This window comes from Henckelia pumila, chromosome 3, assembly GCF_033568475.1.
Source record: "Henckelia pumila isolate YLH828 chromosome 3, ASM3356847v2, whole genome shotgun sequence".
NCBI lineage: Eukaryota > Viridiplantae > Streptophyta > Magnoliopsida > Lamiales > Gesneriaceae > Henckelia > Henckelia pumila.
The window spans coordinates 196,056,848-196,077,160 of record NC_133122.1 but is presented as its reverse complement, the minus strand read 5'-3'; the positions used below and the strand labels follow the sequence as shown (position 1 = coordinate 196,077,160).

The 20,313-nt window shown below is 31.6% G+C and overlaps 2 protein-coding genes across 2 annotated transcripts; one reads left to right on the top strand and one right to left on the bottom strand.

The window, feature by feature from the left end:
* Positions 1-8,573: 8,573 nt before the first annotated feature.
* On the top strand, positions 8,574-10,325 carry LOC140893271 (cytochrome P450 77A3). The gene is made up of 2 exons (XM_073302335.1): positions 8,574-9,757; positions 9,833-10,325. The coding sequence occupies exons 1-2, from the start codon at positions 8,599-8,601 to the stop codon at positions 10,216-10,218; spliced, it is 1,545 nt and encodes a 514-aa protein (XP_073158436.1). The 5' UTR covers positions 8,574-8,598; the 3' UTR covers positions 10,219-10,325.
* Positions 10,326-16,373: 6,048 nt separating this feature from the next.
* Positions 16,374-18,593, bottom strand: LOC140893272 (probable serine/threonine-protein kinase PBL23). The gene is made up of 5 exons (XM_073302336.1): positions 18,131-18,593; positions 17,851-18,032; positions 17,559-17,748; positions 17,062-17,453; positions 16,374-16,907 (listed from the first exon to the last, which is right to left on the bottom strand). Exons 1-5 carry the CDS (start codon positions 18,273-18,275, stop codon positions 16,674-16,676), a joined length of 1,143 nt encoding a protein of 380 aa, XP_073158437.1. The 5' UTR covers positions 18,276-18,593; the 3' UTR covers positions 16,374-16,673.
* Positions 18,594-20,313: the final 1,720 nt, after the last annotated feature.

The window sequence follows — 20,313 nt, the reverse complement described above, 5'->3', positions numbered from 1 at the left end:
TTAAAACTTATTATATATCTTTATATGTTTATTTTTTCATAAAGCAATATTAATAAAATAAGTTGTTCTACACTATGGATTATACTTTTTTCTTCTCTTAAATAATTTATTTTAATAACACTATTATGATATAAGTTCTATAATTTATTTTATACAAAATTATAAGATTGATCATACTATGTTAGTCAACAATTGTAAATTCATTTAGATTTGCAACACATAAAAATATTTGAACAAAGATCATTTACACGCATTTTATAATATGTTATGCAGTATATTACATTGAATTTATTTTTGATTAAAATAACAAGACAATCATTAATTTATAGCAAATTAATCTTTTCTCATCTTATTTCTTTAACAACTCTTATCGAAAATAAAAATGTGTACCCACATGTGTCGCAACTCACACTCGCACGTTTATTTTTTTAGTAAATAAAAAAACATGTTTAGCTGGTTTAATGAACGTTAGAACTTCGTCTTTTTGACATGATGGTTTGTCCTGCTGTTTATATATATATATATATATATATATTATATAGAGTTTTACTATGTTGCCCACCTATCATGCCCATCAATGATGTGACACTATTCTATTGGATGTGATAAATTGTATGTCCAATAGAATAGTGTCACATCATTGATGAGCATGATAGCATGCGATTATCGATCGAACAGATTGAACCTTGTTAGTCTGTTTAATCCCGATTGCTTAGCTGTCGATTTACTATTTCAATAGAAAATGCAAAAGCCTTAAATTAAGAACATATAGAACTGTCAATTTGGATTTTATCGATCTGTCAACCCATTCCGTCACTACAATTTTAAGCGAGTTGGGTATGATTTTGAGGTGTGTTTTGAGAAAGGTCAAAATGGGCTAATCATTTGGATAACAGGGAGGTTGACTTTGTCATATTTCCTTTCTTAAAAAGTATTCATGAGTTTTAGAAGAAAAAAAATTAGTATATATGAGTTTTGCCAAACTTTTATTATTTGAAATGGTTTATGTATATATGGTTGATGCTTTTGAAAGGTTGGTAATTTATATATAGGTTTTTTTAAAAAAAGAAAAAAAGAAAAAGAAAAAATTAAATAGGACAAACAAATTTTTTTTGGTCCACACATTTACTGCTGGGTCCCCGACAGCACAATGGTCGGACTAGGGTACAAAAGTACGAACACACACTAATTATACTTATCTTCTTCACAAAATTACTTTAACATGCATTCTTTATTTATTTCCAAATTAATATAATGACAAATAAAAGTTAAATTTCAATAAATAATCATTTTGAAATTTAGATATTTGTGTTTCTTTTGAAATTAAATTATAATTTACATCATTAATGAACGAAACTTAATTCAGGAACAAAAATAAAGCTACTGAAGGCTTATTCGTACGAAGAAATTATGGTGAGATGAATTTTTATGTGTTGATGGATAGATTTTTTTTTTTTTTTTTGCTGGAATTTTTTTGTATGATAATTCCAAGTGTATAAAATGTTGATTTATATTTTTCAAAATCTCATTGTACTAATTTTTGTACAAGCGTCTTTAATAACTAATTAATAATCTTTATTATATATATATAGAGTTATTTGCATGAACCACCCCTGTGAAATATTGAAAATGCACACTTCTCCCCTGTGAAATTTTAATAGGCATCTTCAACCCTGACCTTTTTAAAAATTAGCACACTCGCCCCATCAGAGGAGTGATTGTTGCGCACGCGCTCCTCATGCGAATGGACAAAGATTTTGATATTTTTTTTGCATCAAATAACCCTATGAAATATTAAAAATGCATATTTGACCCCTGTGAAAATAATTTTTAAATCTATTCAACCCATAATACACAATTTTTAATAAAATCCAATTATAAATATTTAGAAAACATTTTTTGTTTTATTAATTTTTATTTTTTATTTTAATTTATTTTATTTTTTTTAAAAGAATTTTAAATGTATTTTCATTAATTAATTATTTTCTAAAAAAAATATTATTACTTTATCCTGTTATCATTATTTTATTAAATTCACTTCGTATTTCCAACTTTTCAATTAAACATGCATTCATAAACAAGTATTTAAATAATTTCAAGTACCAAAATATTGAACTAAACTGATAAGTTCAAACATATTGTTTTTTCGATTTAGGACTATATATTATTGAACCAAAATTTAAATTTTTCGAGAATATGTATTGCATAATTTGTAATAAATAATACAAAAATAACATGCTTATATAATTCTAAATCGAAAAAATAACATTCATGAACTTATCATTTGGTTCAATATTTGGTATTTTTAGATATTGAAATCATTATTTATGAATTATGTTTAATGAAGAAGTTGAAAACACGAAGTGATTTGCTAAAATAATGATAACGAGATAAATTAATAATTATTTTTAAAAATAAATTAAATAAAAATTAAAAATTAAAAATTAAAAATTAAAATAAATAAAATTAAAAATGTTTGGTACTTATCATTCACTTATCATTTTGATTTAATATTTTGGTACTTTTAGGTATTTAAATCTCGTTTATGAATGCATTTTTAATGGAAAAGTTGGAAACAAGAAGAAAGTTTAATAAAATAATGATAACAAGATAAAATAATAATATTTTTTTAAAAAAAATTATATAATCATAATAAATTAAAAATTAAAAATAAAATTAATTAAACAAAAAATGTTTGCTAAATATTTTATAATTATATTTTAATAAAAATTGTGTATTATGGGTTGAATAGATTTAAAAATTATTTTCACAGGGGTCAAATATGCATTTTTAATGTTTCACAGGGGTATTTGGTGCAAAAAAAATATCAAAATCTTTGCACAGTTGCATGAGGGGCGCGTGCGCAACAATCACTCATCTGAAAGGGCGAGTGTGCTAATTTTTTAAAAGGTTAGGGTTGAAGATGCCTATTAAAATTTTACAGGGGATAAACGTGCATTTTTAATATTTTACATGGGTTATTTGTGCAAATAACTCTATATATATATATTTTTTGAAATATATTTTTTGCCCATCAGATTAAATATTTTTGGCTCCATCCCCTGGACTTCATATTAAAAATTTTATTATTTGAGAAAATTCCAACATAGATTTCTAGGACAGGTCAGAGATACAGAGTGTGTTTGGATTAAGAAGCTAGGAGATCATTGTCACTGTGTCCGTAAACAAATCTTCGGTTCATCCGATAACATAAAATGTAACGTTTGTGTTTTGAAATTGTTGTGTTGCATCGCCTAAAAAATAATATAATTTTTATATGTTTACTAGATTAGCTCGCGACTCTCTCAGATATAAACAATTAAAACTCGAACTCTATTCGAGTAAAGAGTCGAACAAATCTAACTCAACTCGAGTTTAGTCGAATCAAACTCGAGTTGAGTTTTGACCGAGTTGTTCACGATAACGTTGACTCACATGCATTCCTATTTTAAATACTCATTGAAAAGTGTTAATCCTAATTTCAAGTGAGCTTTATATATGTTATCATTATACTGGCATACCGAACGATGCGTTCATGTAGATTAAATTTTAATGTAAAAAATATAATTTTGTATGAAGTAGTAAATATTTGTGTGAAATATATAACGATGCTGGTCTAATTTTCCATTTAAATCTAACTTCGAGAATCATCAATAAAGGTAGGAGGCAAGCATACTCGAAGCAAATTAAATGAACAAGAAAATCTTGACATATTTGATTCGGATGGAAAGATAGGGTGAATCGTCGTAAAAGCATTTCAAATACAAATTTGGGACAGTTGTTGCAACGCTAAAACCGTCGCAAATGCCGAAAAAAATTTTTAGTGCAAGTTAATCAAGGAATTTTAAACTGTTGGATTTGAAATTTATCACCTCAAATTCATCTACCCAAGCACAATCTTCCTTTTGCTGGCTGATAAAGATATAGAGTGCACCGGATATTTGATTAATATTTCAAATTTCGTTTTGGTTAGTGATATGTATTATATCTATTATTGTGGATTTTCAGTTCCAATTTAAAAATAACAAAAAAAAATACAATGGATATTGCAATGTTGCATGGTGGACCAAAAACTGTGATTTTTTTTTTTGAGATTGTATGGGCTTTTGATCGAGTCCATGAATAATCCCATGTCTTCAAACCTGGCCTTTTTATGCACATGTAGCTCGTTTTTTAGGGAACAAATTCTCGAATAGTACCCGTCTCTCACATTTAAAACATACAAAAACTCAAAAGTTAAAGTTTACAAGAAAAACACAAAAAAAATTAAATTAAATTAAAAATAAAATAAAATAAGAATTGCTAGTCTTGATTGTTCTAATCGAAGGTTTGGCATAAAAATTTATGTTAAGTAGGCAGATAGCAGTGGATTAAATTATTTGAAATCCAAAACACCCATGAAAGTTCCGACAAAGAATTATTAACCATTAATTATAACAAACCATTATAACATAATAATGGTGTTAATAAATATATATACACGTACACATTTATTCATGGAATAAATTATTTTTTTCGTGATTATTAATGACTGGTATTATATACTATACTATATAACAAAATTTGGAAAATTTATTTTTTTCTTATAATATTATTCACCGTCTTAGTCTACCAACTTTTTTTTTTTTTTTTTTTTTTTTTGCACCCGAGTATGACGTTACATCATAAATTACTGAATATTTACTGTGGAAAAAATAACTAAACTTAAAAAAAATACAAATTAGTGGTCAACCGACAAAAGGACCAAAATGAAAAATGTCTTCGTATAACTTATATGACCAAAAATATAGTTATATCTAAAGTACTGTTGGTACATGCATATGAACAATGTGAAAATGAATTAAGATTCAGAGAAAAAAACATAGAAAATATTCATAAACAAGTAAACGACTGTGTATATAGAGTATATATGGAAATATATTAGACAACCAATCTATATATAACAAGGGTGGCATGCATCGGCTTTACGTAAAGTAGGTGGCATTAAATACCTTCTCGTACGTACGAATAGTGCAATATCAAATTTTATTTTATTTTATATATTTTTTTTAGAAATAGTGCATTAGCAAATTAGGTGCTGAATAGGGTATCGATTTATTTGTTTCTCACTTCGTAAAAACAGACCTTTTTTTCCATTTTGAGCTGTCTCCACCTGTGCATGAATAAATACAATCAAATTCTATTGACTGAATTAATTATTTTGATAAAGGATAACATACTACGTTTTACTATTGAATTTTTTTGAATTTTTAAGGGTTTGCATGTTTTGGTGTTTAATATTTACAGGGTTGGTTGTATTGAGATTTAATGTTTTTTATATATAATTTATATAAATTTACTAATTTGTAAACATTAATAAACTGAAATACATGCATTAGATAGCATATGAGGAAAATTTTGGATAAATGAATAATATGGATTAGTACCAATCATATATACGAGTTAGAATTAAACAAATTTAGAAAAAAAATTTACAAATTTGGTCTTATATATTTATCTCTTTGCGATTTTAGTCTCCTATACTTAAATTCGTTCTAAGTTTTATATCTTTCATTTTTTTAATTTTTCTCGTCATGATTACTGATGTGACAGTGTGTGTACGTCAATGTTATCGTCACTGACTAATATTTGAAATTTTACTAAGGACCAAAATCGAAAAAAAAAATAAGCCTAAAGGACTAAAATAGTAGTTTTTCCATAAAATTTTATGACTTGTGTATTTGATAATTGAAAAAAATTACGATTTTGGTCTCACAAGTTGATCATTTCATTTTGTCTTGTAAGTTTTGGAGTTGCAGTTTTAGTTGTTTATTCGCACTTTCAGACCTTTTACATTCGAGTGGTCATGTTTCGCCGAAAATTGATAAGATATATATGGCATCAGAAATATTGATGTGATATCGAACATTATTGATGTATCTAATGTCACATCAGTATTTTCCTTGCAAAAATGATTTTAAAAGTGATAATTATAATGAAGTACCTACATACATGATTAAAACTGTAGCTCTTCAAAACTTACTTGAAGTATTGAAAATTAAAACTGTAAGTTAGTCTGTAACTCTTTAAAAGTTACGAGACCAAAATTGTATTTTTCTATTATTAGATCGAACTTCTCATAATTTCTGCTAAAATTTTTTATGGATAATTTCTTTTCACGCAACTAAAACACAAAAATTACGTACTTAATACAAGTATTAATTATCAGTACTTGCCAAAATAGCAAGCTGAATTAATTGGGTTTGGATCCCCTACTGTGGGGTTGTCCACAGCAGGGGGTGCTGATGTCGTTTCCCCCCACAGCCCCCTTTCTTTTTCTTTTTCTTTCTTTTTTTTTCTTTTTTTGCTCTTTTTTATTATATTTAAGTTTTTATTTTTATTTATATTTTTTGTTCTTTTTTTTTTAGTACAAATTGCATCGAATATCGAAATTACATCATTTTTTTCCCTAAAATTTATGTGTTTAAATTTTGAGGACTTTTTTTTTTGTTTTTTGTTCCTCTCTTCTGACTTTTTAAAATTTATTTATAATTTTTAATTTTTTAAAAAAATATATCATTTTTATCTTGTCATTTTTTGTATTATTTTAACACATTATTCTTGGAAAAAAAAATTAAGTATAATATTAAATATATATACATTTAAAAATATCATAAATTATAAGTAAATTCTATAAAAACCCAAATTAACTTATTTGTAAAAGTGAAAATAATAAAATTATTATTTGGATATGAGATTTTATCATAATAAAACACATTATGCTCGACAAATTAAAATTAAGTATAATTTTAACTATTTAAATATTTAAAAAATATCATAAACTACATGTAAAGTCTAATTAAAAAAACCAAATATAATTATTTATTGTTAATTAGGTTGTTAGAAATCAATCCAAAATTTGGTATTCCGAGAATTCACCACGCAAACGAACACACAAGAACAATAACACAATCCCAGAACATATAAAACCAACGCACACAGATCAAACTCAACTCACACGAAAGCGATTAAACAACGCAAGTATTTACGTGGTTCGGCAAGAATTTGCATACGTCCACGAGAGAGTAACACAACACTTTTATTTATCACCAACAGAACAACCCAAGCTCAAGAACAGAGCTTATTATAGAGATGGACTCAGATAAACTATCAAGCTAGATACAGACACAATTCAAGTTTAAAGCCTTGAATTTTTCCTTCACAATCTATGCTTAGTTTTCTCCTCCGAAATCTCTCCTTCTTCTCTCACAATATATTCTGAAAAATTTGATTTTTTGTTATGTTCGTTGCGACCATCTTCCATCTGCTTATATAGAGAATTACACCGACTTTCATCTTGGGCTTTAGGTCAACAGTAACTTACGGCCCAATTATAAAGTCAACATGGTCCAGCCCGATAAGCCTTCATTCATCAGTCTGATCTGCTCTTGTACTTCCATCTGCATCGATCTGCCTGCAAGCTTCCCGCTTTACGAAAACTCCATCTGACTTCTAACCAAGTCACAATACTCGAGCAATCTATCTGTATGAACTCATCAGAAGACTCATCTGACCATCACATCGATTTGATCCCAATATTCGATCTGGCCATGAACTCATCTGATCACCGAGCTCATTTGATCTGTACTATTCGATCCGATCTCTTTTCTATTCACATTCAATTTGATAGAAGCATACTTCAACATAGGTGAACCGATTTTTTTTATAAAAACCAAAAAATCAAACTGAACTAAGCGAAATTTTCTAGAACTAAAATCGAATTTTAAAATTATAAGACGAAAAAATGATTCAAGTAAATGATAAGATAAAAAAATAAATGTTTTTTTAAAAAAAATCAAAATGTATGATTTAAAAAGGCCAAAATAAAGAAAAAAAACCAAAAAACCAAATATGTTTTTAAAAAAATATAAAAACTTAAATATAATAAAAAAAGAAAAAAAAAAAAAAAGAAAGGGGCTGTGGGGGCAACACCCCCTGCTGTGGACACGATTACATTAATTTAAGCACTTGAAAAACCTTCCAAGAACTCGAAAAAGAGTGTAATTAATTAAGATAGTATTTGAATTAATAAAAAAATGTCCATAATCACTTATTTTTATATATTATAATCAATACCTAAGTCTTATTTAGAAAACTACTCGGATGAGCTAGAGTTTGCGTCTATAGTGAAACCTGCTGCCATGTCCACATGATGACATGACAAGCAAGCATTTCCCATACTCAATACATCTCTTTTATCAACCTTTTATATATATATAACAAATGCACATGCATGACTTAATGCATTTTGCATCTATCGAGTAAGTACTCTGCAACACGGTGAAAAAAAATAATAATAAAAACTTTGGTATAAAATAATAACTGATGAAAATATTGAACTTACAACACCGCACCACACACTTGTGACCCCTACTCCTCGACATCTGGCGCATTGCAATAAATATTTCTGATGAAAATATTTATTTCATCCAGTAATTAATTTGTGGCTTCAAAATATTTTCACCCACCTCCTCTTCTTCTTTATAATTACCAATTACTTCCATGTACTCATCCGCTCACTAGCTAGCCAGCAATTTGCTAATTAACACAGAAACATAAATGGAGATTATAGACATTTTTGTACTATCCCTTACAGCCCTCTTCCTCGGCTTATGGTGGCGATGCTGGTCCGTCGGCGGCGGCGGCGGCGGCGCCAAAGCTAGAAACCTACCGCCGGGTCCGGCGGGTTGGCCGCTCGTGGGGAACTTGTTTCAAGTGATCCTCCAGCGCCGGCCTTTCATATTCGTTGTACGTGATTTACGTGTGAAATATGGTCCCATTTTCACCATGCAGATGGGGCAACGAACTCTGGTGATTGTCACCAGCTCCGAGTTGATTCACGAAGCACTGGTTCAGAAGGGAGCGCTCTTCGCTAGCCGGCCGGCGGATTCTCCGATCAGGCTCATATTCAGCGTGGGGAAGTGCGCCATAAACTCGGCTGAGTACGGCCCTCTGTGGCGCGCCCTCCGCCGCAACTTCGTGACGGAGCTGATAAACCCGGCGAGGATCAAGCAGTGCGGTTGGATAAGGAAATGGGCGATGGAGAATCACATGCGGCGGCTTCAGGAAGAAGCGTCCCGCGTGGGATATGTGGAGGTGATGAGTAATTGCAGGCTCACCATATGCAGCATTCTCATTTGCTTGTGCTTCGGGGCGAAGATTTCCGAGGAAAGGATCAAAGCCATCGAAAGTGTATTGAAAGATGTGATGATGATGACCACCCCGAAGCTGCCGGATTTCCTGCCGTTGCTGACTCCGCTTTTCCGGCGGCACGTGAAGGAAGCTAAGGAGCTGAGAACGAAACAGCTGGAATGTTTGGTTCCGTTGATTCGAAACAGGAAAGCGTTTGTTGAGAGTGGAGGAAGAAAACACGCAACTTCAGAAATGTCGAGCCCCATCGGCGCTGCGTATATCGATTCACTGTTCGAGCTTGAACCGGCGGGAAGAGGGAAGCTGGGGGAAGAAGAAATGGTGACCCTTTGTTCCGAAGCCATCAACGCTGGAACAGATACGAGCGCCACCACTCTGGAATGGGCTCTGCTCCATTTAGTACAGAATCAAGAAATCCAAGCAAAACTGTATAAAGAAATCGTTGATGTTGTGGGTAAAGATGGAGTTATGACTGAATCCGAGGTTGAGAAAATGCCATATCTCGGAGCCATTGTGAAGGAAACTTTCAGAAGGCACCCTCCAAGCCATTTTTTACTCTCACATGCAGGTAAATTATTGTTTTTTTCATGTCACCTTATTATATATATATTTTCAAGCTCCCATACAATTTTCTTCCATGCAGCCACGAAAACTATAGAGCTTGGGGGATACACGATTCCGGCCGACGCAAACGTGGAGTTTTACACGGCGTGGCTGACGGAGGACCCGGAAATGTGGCAGAACCCGAGTGAATTCAAGCCGGAGAGGTTCTTAACCGGCGAGGGTACGGAGGTGGACATCACCGGAATGAAGGGAGTGAAGATGCTTCCGTTCGGAGCCGGGCGGAGGATTTGCCCCGCCTGGAGTTTGGGCACCTTACATGTGAACTTGCTCCTGGCCAAGATGGTGCAATCGTTCAAATGGATCCCCATACCGGGTAGCCCGCCCGACCCGACCGAAACCTTCGCATTTACTGTTGTCATGAAGGATCCGCTCAAAGCAATTATTCTGCCCAGGCCAAACATTTAAATTCATTGATTTATTGCGCAGACTTGAAGTCCATGAATCCATCTGTTATTAATTGTACGTTTTGGTTTGTTGGGTTTTAATGTGTTGCATTCCATCGACTGATTTTGGTCTTTTTCTCTCTCTCTTTTTTTTTTTTATCGAATGAAATGCATTTCATACTTTTTTTCTATTATTAGGGTTTGGCTACTCATGTCCATATGGATATGACGTCAGCATCAACGACCCAGTTTTTTTTCATGTCACACGTAAATAGGTCGATTATCTATTTTCTCAAAAGATATATAGCGTCCAACGAACCTAATTTTAGTATTGAAATATGATTCTATAAAAATTTAACCTGCTGGTCGTACGAAATCTTCATAAATTCATAATACAGTTGCGAAAATTTAACCTAGCTCTGTGCAAATTTTATCAACTGATCTTATTAGTTTAGTGTTGGAGGTTCAGGTGAGGAAATGTAATTAATTAAACCTCATAATTCCCATATGCAAATTGTTATGAGTTTTATGACTTAATAATTTGCAGACTTTGTGCAATATTTTGCATTTTCTTCCCAAAATTGAAATTGCACTTAAAATTTTCCAGCTGGCGTCCAGGTGTTTATTTGCTTATGTGGAATATTTATTTTTTATAAAAAAAAAGTCACATCAGCTACTTTCCCACCAAAAAACCAAATCCCCAAATTTATTAACTGCTATCTAAGCAAGTGACATGCATTAATTAAAACTACAAATTGATACATAACATGACTAAAAATAGAAGAAGACCATACTTTAATATTCGTATCACGGTTTGCAGTGCACTGATGGGAAACGAATTACAAAACTGGTCAACTTTTACTTTCGTTTTATTGAACAAATTGATTAAAGTGTAAGGGATTCATGTGTATCAGCTGAGGTGGCATCTAGTTGACGTCCATTTCATTTTTTTATTATTATTTATTTTTTAAAATATCAGCTGAGATGGCATCTAGTTGACGTCCCTTTCATATTTTTTATTATTTTTAAAATTTAAAAATATACGACACATATATCTAACATTGCCCACCTTGCCGACGGCCGACAGTGGTCGATCACCACACCTCCGGCCGCCACCCTCACCCTCTCCGGTTACCGCCACCAACATAGAGTATTAGTCAGCAACATGTTTAATTGAATAATTCAAGATATCGTGGAAAGAAATAAATACATGTAACGATTTTGTCTTATATAATGGTGCAACTTGCGCGTACATGAATATTGAATACATGCTGTGTAAGAAAACTCAACAGGGAAAGCAAGTTGATGAAATATTGAAAATGATACAATTCAAACGCAAAATGATGGGGTGGAGATTTTATATATATAATTTTGATATGGTGACCTATGATTATAGTAACTTTTGATGAATTTACAAATTCCACTTCCGTTATGGTACTTTCAATCATGGATTAAATAAGCGATACTAGAGTATTTGACATTAAATTATTTTTGATTAGAGGTACAAATGAATCGAATCGAGCCGAATAATGGTAAAATTTTAATGCTCAAATTCGGCTCGATAAGAGTATATTCGATTTCGAGCTTGATTCGAAACTCGATAATTTCAAATATTTTGGCTCGAGTTCGGCTCGAAACATTTGAACTTATTCGTGAACTATTGCTCGAATATTATGGTTCGAATGCTTGAAATGTTCGAAAAAGTTCGAAATGTATGTATATTTATTATATAATTATATTATATTAATTAAATATTAAAGCTCGTGAACTATCGAACAAATTAAAATAATTTGACTCGAGCTCGGCTCGAAAAAAAGTTCGAATATGTTAGAATTCGATAAGCTCGAATACGAATCAAATATTTATCAAGCGAGCTTGAAAAGCTCACGAACTGGCTCGGTTCGTTTGAACTCCTATGTCCGACAAACACAACGAAAATATAAGCTGAACACATGCAAGGTGTACACACACAGTCCACCTCAAATACTATACCCTTTATACTATACCCTTTCTTTCTTTCTTTTTTTGAAATAAATGTCGTGAATCAGTGTGCAGCCTTAATTTAGGGGGGTGGAAATATATACAACTTTCAAACTTAAGTCAGAAATTTCAATTTTTTATTTAGGGGAAAAGTGTGAATCCACCTAACATGAATAATGGTATATATATTGTACTCATTAATCATTCACCTTACACAGTCGTATATCAGGTATCGTATAAAAAAATTTTATAATGATATCGTACCCCAATTTTCGTTATATCGAAATTTTTGCTGTATATCATATCGATTATATTAAAATTTCAATACGTTATCAATATATACCATTTTATATCGAAAAAAATCTTATATCTTTTAAATTTTCAAATTTGTTGTTTAAAAATATTATCTATATTATTATATAAAAGATGAGCACAATATAATAACTACGGATTATTCTATGTTACACCTTGAGGATACTAAAATTACTTATTCCATAATTACTTTTCCTACCAACTATCCACTAAATCTCTTCCACCCCTCCATGTTTTACTTTTAAAAAATAAATAAATATAAAAAATTTCTCTTTTAACACACGCAAAACTTATGCATTTTTCGCTAGTAGATTTTTAAACTTTTGTATATTGTTTTGGTACATACCAAAATTTTCAAATTTTATAATTTTATATGTCGTACAAAAATTTTGGTATTATTATCGTATCGAAATCTTCGGTTCCCACCCTGAAATTATGAATTATGATTAGGTGATAGCATTGAATACACAATACGTAAATTTATTATTGTTGTTGTTTTTTATTGTTTTTTTTTTTTTTTAAATCGGGAGACAACATCTGAAACAGTAACAATGTGGACCTGTAAAATTAAATATGTAGCATTGAATCGAAGAGATGGGAAAATTCATTCAATGGGGGGAGGAGACTGTAGAGAAGTTGTTTGATTTGAGTAAATAATAAAGTAACGGTGGAGACGAGTGAGACCCCGATGGACCATTCCGAGGACGTATGGTCATATATATAATTAACTCAGCCATTAAATAGGTATATAGCAACTCCACCTACTTCTGTCACGCAGCTTACTTTCTTCCCCACACTGCCGAATCCAACACATCATATGGGTCGATGAGATGATAACACGAGGTTATAATCCAATTTTAATTTGGTTTTTTTTTTTTTCCGTAGGCATACGCATAAGATCATATCCCGATCAACATTGGATCTTTACCCTAATGACATGAGCAAGGACTCACCTAAGTGGAAAATAATTACTTTTCTGGTTCAATGACTTCTTTTTTTAATTTAGTTTTTAGCCATTAAGTTTTTAGTGTTTGATTTTGATGTGTCCACTTCGGGTTTTTTTTTTTCATTCATATTTCGTTGGTGATCTTGTTTGATATCGAAAAATGATGACGTGATTTCGAAAATTGTTAACTTGTTGGATGTCATGTTATCAATTTTCACGAGCCATACCGGGTCAGAGTTTCATCTCATAAAATTGAGTAGGAAATAAATTTTTTATGCATAAAATATCAATTTCTAATATTTGTTAACTGATAAGCATAACTGAGGCGAATTTTTTTGACACACACACATATATATATATATATATATATATATATTTGAAATAATTATTTATATATATTTGAAATATAATAGTGTGTGAGTTTATATACTTAATGTAATTTTATATTAAAAAAACTGGTATGATAATTCAATATTTATCACATTATTATATGCTGATTTTTTTTATCGAAAATTTTGTTGTAATTAAAAATTATAGACTCTTAATATATTAAATTGTTAATAAATATCCAATAATTAAAATATAGGCTGACAAAAAAATATTTGACAAAAATTTTAAAATAAATTATATTTAACGTTTAAAAAAAGATCTATCGAGTCTTTGTAAAGAATAAGATCATATCAACTTAATTTAAGATCTTTTAAGTTATAAGATACGATCTATTAAAAAATAATTCCTTTGCTTAATTTAAGATATAACTCAAATACATTTTTCGCTAGTTGTTCGAGTCTCCTAACCATTTAACACAGAAACTACATAATGTTTGGTTGGATTATTAATAATCATTGTATAAATTTATCATGTCTAATTTTACGTTCTTCTCATCATATTATTTATCCATCTATTAATTATAATTTTACATCAATCAAATCATTAATTATTTATCTTACAGCAATCAAATCATTGAATTTAAATTACTATATTACCCCTTATAAATAATATTATTTATATTTTATTTATTGTTAAAAGGATAAAAATGTAATTTACAATTTTTATATAAAATTTAATTAATCAAATCAAATCAACTATAATCTATCAATCAAACCAAATATTATATTTACTATCATTTCTTATTTATTTTTTATTACAATATATTACTTATCTATATATTATTTATCCCATCATCTGTACCAAACATAGTAAGAGTTCAATTTTGTACAAGCATCGGTATTTCGTGCATATTTTCCCTTAAGATTCGGAAGTTAGGTCAGGGAAACAAAAGAGAGAATTAGAGGGATTGAGATGATCTCTTATTCGAATGGATCCATAAAAAAATATTATTTTGTATATCAAAAATATTATTTTAACTGCAAGTCGAATCTATCAGTCTGATCCCATAAATATACGTCACAAATAACTTCTCACAAGAGACTTGCTCATATATTATTTCTCTTGTCTCACAATTATAATTTCTTAAGAAAACTTATTGAATCCACATGTTTTAAGTTCTCAACTTTATAGTTTTATAATAAAGTACTGAATTAGTATTTATTTCATATATTATTATCATAATAACTAATAAAATAGTTTCAGAATAACATTAAATTATTTTAAAAATATTGTTAGTTACATTCATCATGCATATATGTTTTTAAGATCGATTCTTTGTTATTTTATAAAAAATTCAAATATTTCGGTTCAATCGTTCTTCTAACGGAAACAATTATTCCACCCACGATAATTTTTAAACCCAATAATTGAATTTCTTTGAATACATGATAATCGAACTCGTGACCGTAGATTTAATATCAATTGTAAGACCGAATATTTTTCGATTTACAAAAATGTTTAAACCGTATAACACTTCAAGTAACATGTTTGGAATTCTCTCAGTATAAACAATTACTTTTAGGCTCGATAAGATGCCCTTTTTTGCCAATGTGTACATTTAGGGAGTGTTTTGGATTAAAAAGCGTGATATGATTGTCATTTAATTAAAAATTAAGTTTGAAAGCAATTATTCTTCAAATATTGATCAAACTTTAGTTTGTGTTGTTAAAACACACTCTAATTTAACTTTTGATCAGCTTAAAAATAATCTCTAAAAAAATCACTTTTAAATAAATAAAAAATCTCCAAAACACTTCGTTAGTCGATATAAATTGCAATATTTATCACCCTTGCCAAATATTTATTAAAAAACACGTAACATCTCGTGTGCAAAATCTGTACTGTGTTGGATCGGCCTTTTTTTATTTTATTTTTGCGAGTAATGAAATTCCTAATGAAAATGCTTTAAAATATGTTTATGACATTATTTATTATTGTAATTATTTTTTCAAAAATTAAAAAAAAACAAATATACAAAACATATATTTGTCTATTATTATCTGTATTAAACTTATTTGATGGAACAATATTGTCAAGCTACTCATATCCCGCCCGACCCGTTTTTAGAGTGTTAGACACTGACCTTCGTTTAACAAATAAAATTCGAAAATAACAAATCTTGTCACACAGTAGACCAAATCAATCTCTTTCACAAATATTGTCTTTACCATGACCAAAATCAAATGCTTGATGCGGTGCCGTAAATCGTACTTACATAACTTTGACAAAATTTAAAATGCATAAAGTGCTTTGCTTGTGGCTCTATCACCAGCCCAAAAGCATGTTTGATCCTCTTCATCTAACTGTTCTTCTTTCTTTTCTTTTCTTTTTTTTTCTGGGGGAAGGTATGTGTGAGTATTGGGAAAATACTCAGCAAATGAGAGCTAGTTGGACTAAGAAATATGCGTAAAAATTGCACAAAGATTTAATTAAAATATATTATTATTCATGCTACGTTTTGTGTTATTCACGCTTCACTTGATGTATAATATTTATTCACAAAATCGAATGAAAATAACAAAAAAAATGGAGTATAAATAAGTAGCGATCGATATATTGGTTCCTCTCTCTACACGCACACTAGCTAACCAAGGGAATTCGATATGAATTTCACACTCTGAAAACTTACATGATCACGCAGACTCATTGGTCTGATGGCTCCCAAAACGTTCGATCCTCAAATAAGCTAACAAACTATATATTATTTTGTCCATGTTAATTTAATTCTTGGATCGAGATTCAAAATCAACCAAAAATTCAAACATATCTCTCCTTTGATCACTGCGTTGATGATATCCCAAAATCTTTCCAAAACACAAAAGTATATAGTTCCATGACCAACGAAATGATCACGTTCTTGTTAGAATGTCTGTTGCATTTGAATCTTCGTCATCCGTCGGCATGGCTAAATATTCGAGGGCGGTGACGACGTCTCCGATCAGCGGCCGCGTGCTGGCCTCTTCCTGCAGACACATTGCTGCAACAGCCAGAGCCTGGAATAGTCCCTTCATCGGGTACTTCCCTTCAAGTAATGGATCGGCCATCAAAGTAAACTTTCTCCTGTCCTTGAATAGTGGCATTGCCTGCAAATTCCCACATTCAAAAACAGCCAAATTTTAGATTGCTATAGACCTCTATATATTCATATAAATCAATCCATGTGTTAATTAATAGTGAGCAGATTTATAACTAATGTACAAATTTGATTTAAAATAATATAATGTTTGTCAAACTAACCCATTCCACAAGATTCTCCTCATCAGGTGGTTTTGTGCTATCAATAGCTCTCCTCCCTGAAATGATCTCAAGAAACACAACCCCGAAGCTGTAAACGTCGGACTTGGTCGTCAGCTGGCCGGTTTTCGCGTATTCCGGCGCGCAGTACCCGTAAGTCCCCATCACCCTAGTCGACACGTGATCCTGCCCTCCCGTCGGACCCAACTTAGCAAGCCCGAAATCCGACAATTTAGGACAGAAGTTCTTGTCTAATAAGATGTTCGACGCCTTGAAATCGCGGTATATTATCGGAGGGTTTGCGGTATCATGCAAGTACTCCAGCCCTTGAGCCGCACCTTTTGCTATCTGCATTCTCGTGTACCAATCCAGAGGCTCCTTATCTGGTGGCAAATCTGATACCATGACAAAGATATATATGCAACATTTACTTATTAAAACTCAGACGCATTTCGACATGCACTTTGAATACAACAAATCATATATGAATCAAGAACTACCCAAAAGATGATCTTCTAACGATCCATGGTGCATGAATTCATACACCAATATCCGTTGGCGGCCATCTGCACAATAGCCTATCAAGTTCACGAGATTCGGGTGATGAACGAGGCTTAAAGTCAAGACCTCCGCGAGGAATTCTCGGTTCCCTTGAACCCCATTTCTGTCCAGTTGCTTCACAGCAACAATCTTGTGCAAACAGACATAACTTAGCATTATAATTTTAACGTCGAAAACGGAAGGCGAAAAAAACAGAGATCAGACTCTGAAACATGTATATACATTTCATACTTGATTTGTTTTCTTGAGGTATCCTTTGTATACTCTCCCAAATCCTCCTTCGCCTACTAGAAGTTCGGGATCGAAATTTTCTGTGGCATGAGCAAGTTCTCGGAAAGTAAATACTTCTGCCGGAACTCTCACATTCCCATGCTTGAGTATGTCTTCAGCTATTATCCTCTGTTTGCTGTTACCTGTTCATAACAATATCTCAAAAATACATCTGATGCATGCAACATGAAAATTTTACATGAAGAAATATTGGATATTAGTATTTGATCGTTCTAATTACCCGTGTTCATCGATAAACTCCGGGCAATCGTGTATAATGTCTCGGCATCAGCCTTCATTTCTTTAACAGAAGTTTTAGAAGTTTTCAAAGAATTCCTCTTCATGGTGTCGCTCCTCTTAATCCTGCAACAATACAAAATTCTCATATCCGCGACGTTGTGATTCGGCGAAAAAAACCCTCTTCCCCGATTATGATACGAAAATTATTCGCTCCCGGAATCCATTTTTTGCTTATCTTAATTAAAATTTATGAGGATCAAAGGTGGCAGGCACACCAAGAAAAAGTTGGGAGGAGAAATTATTGATCATTGAAGATTAATTAACTGTGGGCAGATTTGGCTTTAAAGAGGCGCAAGCAGTTGAAAATTAAACTTATTGGAGATTTGATTGAACAAAAGATCATAAAAGAAGATGGGAAATAATATCTTTGTCCAATCATCATGGGAACAACTACTTTCCCGGCAGCTTTGGTAACAAGAAACCACGTCGATTTTAAAGATTTCCGGCTCGCATTTTTCGGACAAGTTGAGGGCCGCACATGAACATTATATACACAACTATTAGCTGTCACAATTCATAAATCATGGTAATTCCCGTATTATATTATATTATATATTTGCCGAACACCATATATTGTATCTAAATACAATTTTCTTTGGATTTACTAATTTACACATTTTGAGATGTCAGTTTTTTTTTTTTTTTCGAAACGTAAACACTTAGCATCAGAAAATGACAATATGTCATGGCATATTGCTGACGTAGTATCGTCGCTGTTCAGTATTTTGGAAAAAAAAGGATTAAAATTGAAAAAAAAAATTATAGGAGTATAGATGTAATTTCCAGATACAATTAATTATGAAATGCAAATCCCGTATAAGTTCAAGCATTTATTTAATTTTAAGTGAAATTGAAATGGTACCAAATAAATTTAGTTTTAACTTCAAGCTTTAACAGAATGGAATTGGAGCCCGTAAGGATTCGATTTGGATGTTCCGGTTGATTTAATAAAATTCAATTGTTTGAATTCAAATATTAAATTGTAAATAGTGATGTGGTCAATTTGACTCATATGTAATGAATAATAAATATTCTAGAAAATAAAATATTTAAATTCAGACAGCTCAATATAATCAAATTTGTACTTGCTATATTTATTCACCCTTGAATCCTTGGTGCGTTGGGGAGGACCCCTACTCATGAATTATCAATGCTAATCACATGGGGGGTTTTGAGTTATTAGTTATGGCAATTAATCCATTCAAAATTTTTTGAGGATTTATTAAGTTGATGAAAATAATAATGTTTCTTCAAGATTTGGATGATTGTGGAAAAACACCATGTTCAAAGTTTTTTTTAACACTGCAAATGCCTATTTTTATAAACAAAAAGCACACAAAAAATTTATTGCATTGTTTCACCGGTTAATTTTTTTTTTACATAAATCTCTTATTCATTATGACTTGTAAAAAAAATATCTAGATAAGTAGATATGAGATAAAGGTAAAAGTAACATATGAATGGAGCCACACAATACATAGGGTGAAGGATCTATTCAATTTAGTGTTCAATCTACTCGATTTTTAATATTTTTTCGAACTTTTTTTTTTCCTTTCAGAACCCTGCACTAGAGGTGTCAAAACGAGCAAGCGATGGGGCGACCCACAACTCGTCGTAATCCACCATTAGGCGAGGCGAGGCGGGCCGGCCCACCTTTTAGGTGGGTTGAGAAAACGCCAATCCAACCCACCTATTTTAGGTGGCGGGGCGGGCCAACCGGCGGGCTCACATGTAAATAGGTGGGTTTTTGCGGGCCAACCCGTAACTCACCACAACCCACCATTAGGCGGGGCGGTGCGGGCCGGCCCACCTTTTAGGCGGGTTGGAAAATTGTCAATCCAACTCATCAATTTTATATGGCAGGGCGAGCCAACCCGACGGGCCTAGCCCATTTTGACACCTCTACCCAGCACTACTCGATACGGAAAGAGAAAAAAATAAAAATAAAAATACTCTACATCACTTTAATTTTGGTTACACTATTTTCTATCTCTTTAAAATTCAGCAAAAACGTTTTGGTTAAATCAATGTTTTAAAACTCAGACCGGCCGGTTCATATGCGAACCGATTACGGCTTCGATCCGGAGTAATTCCAAAAATCGTTTTTCCATCAAATCGTTCAGA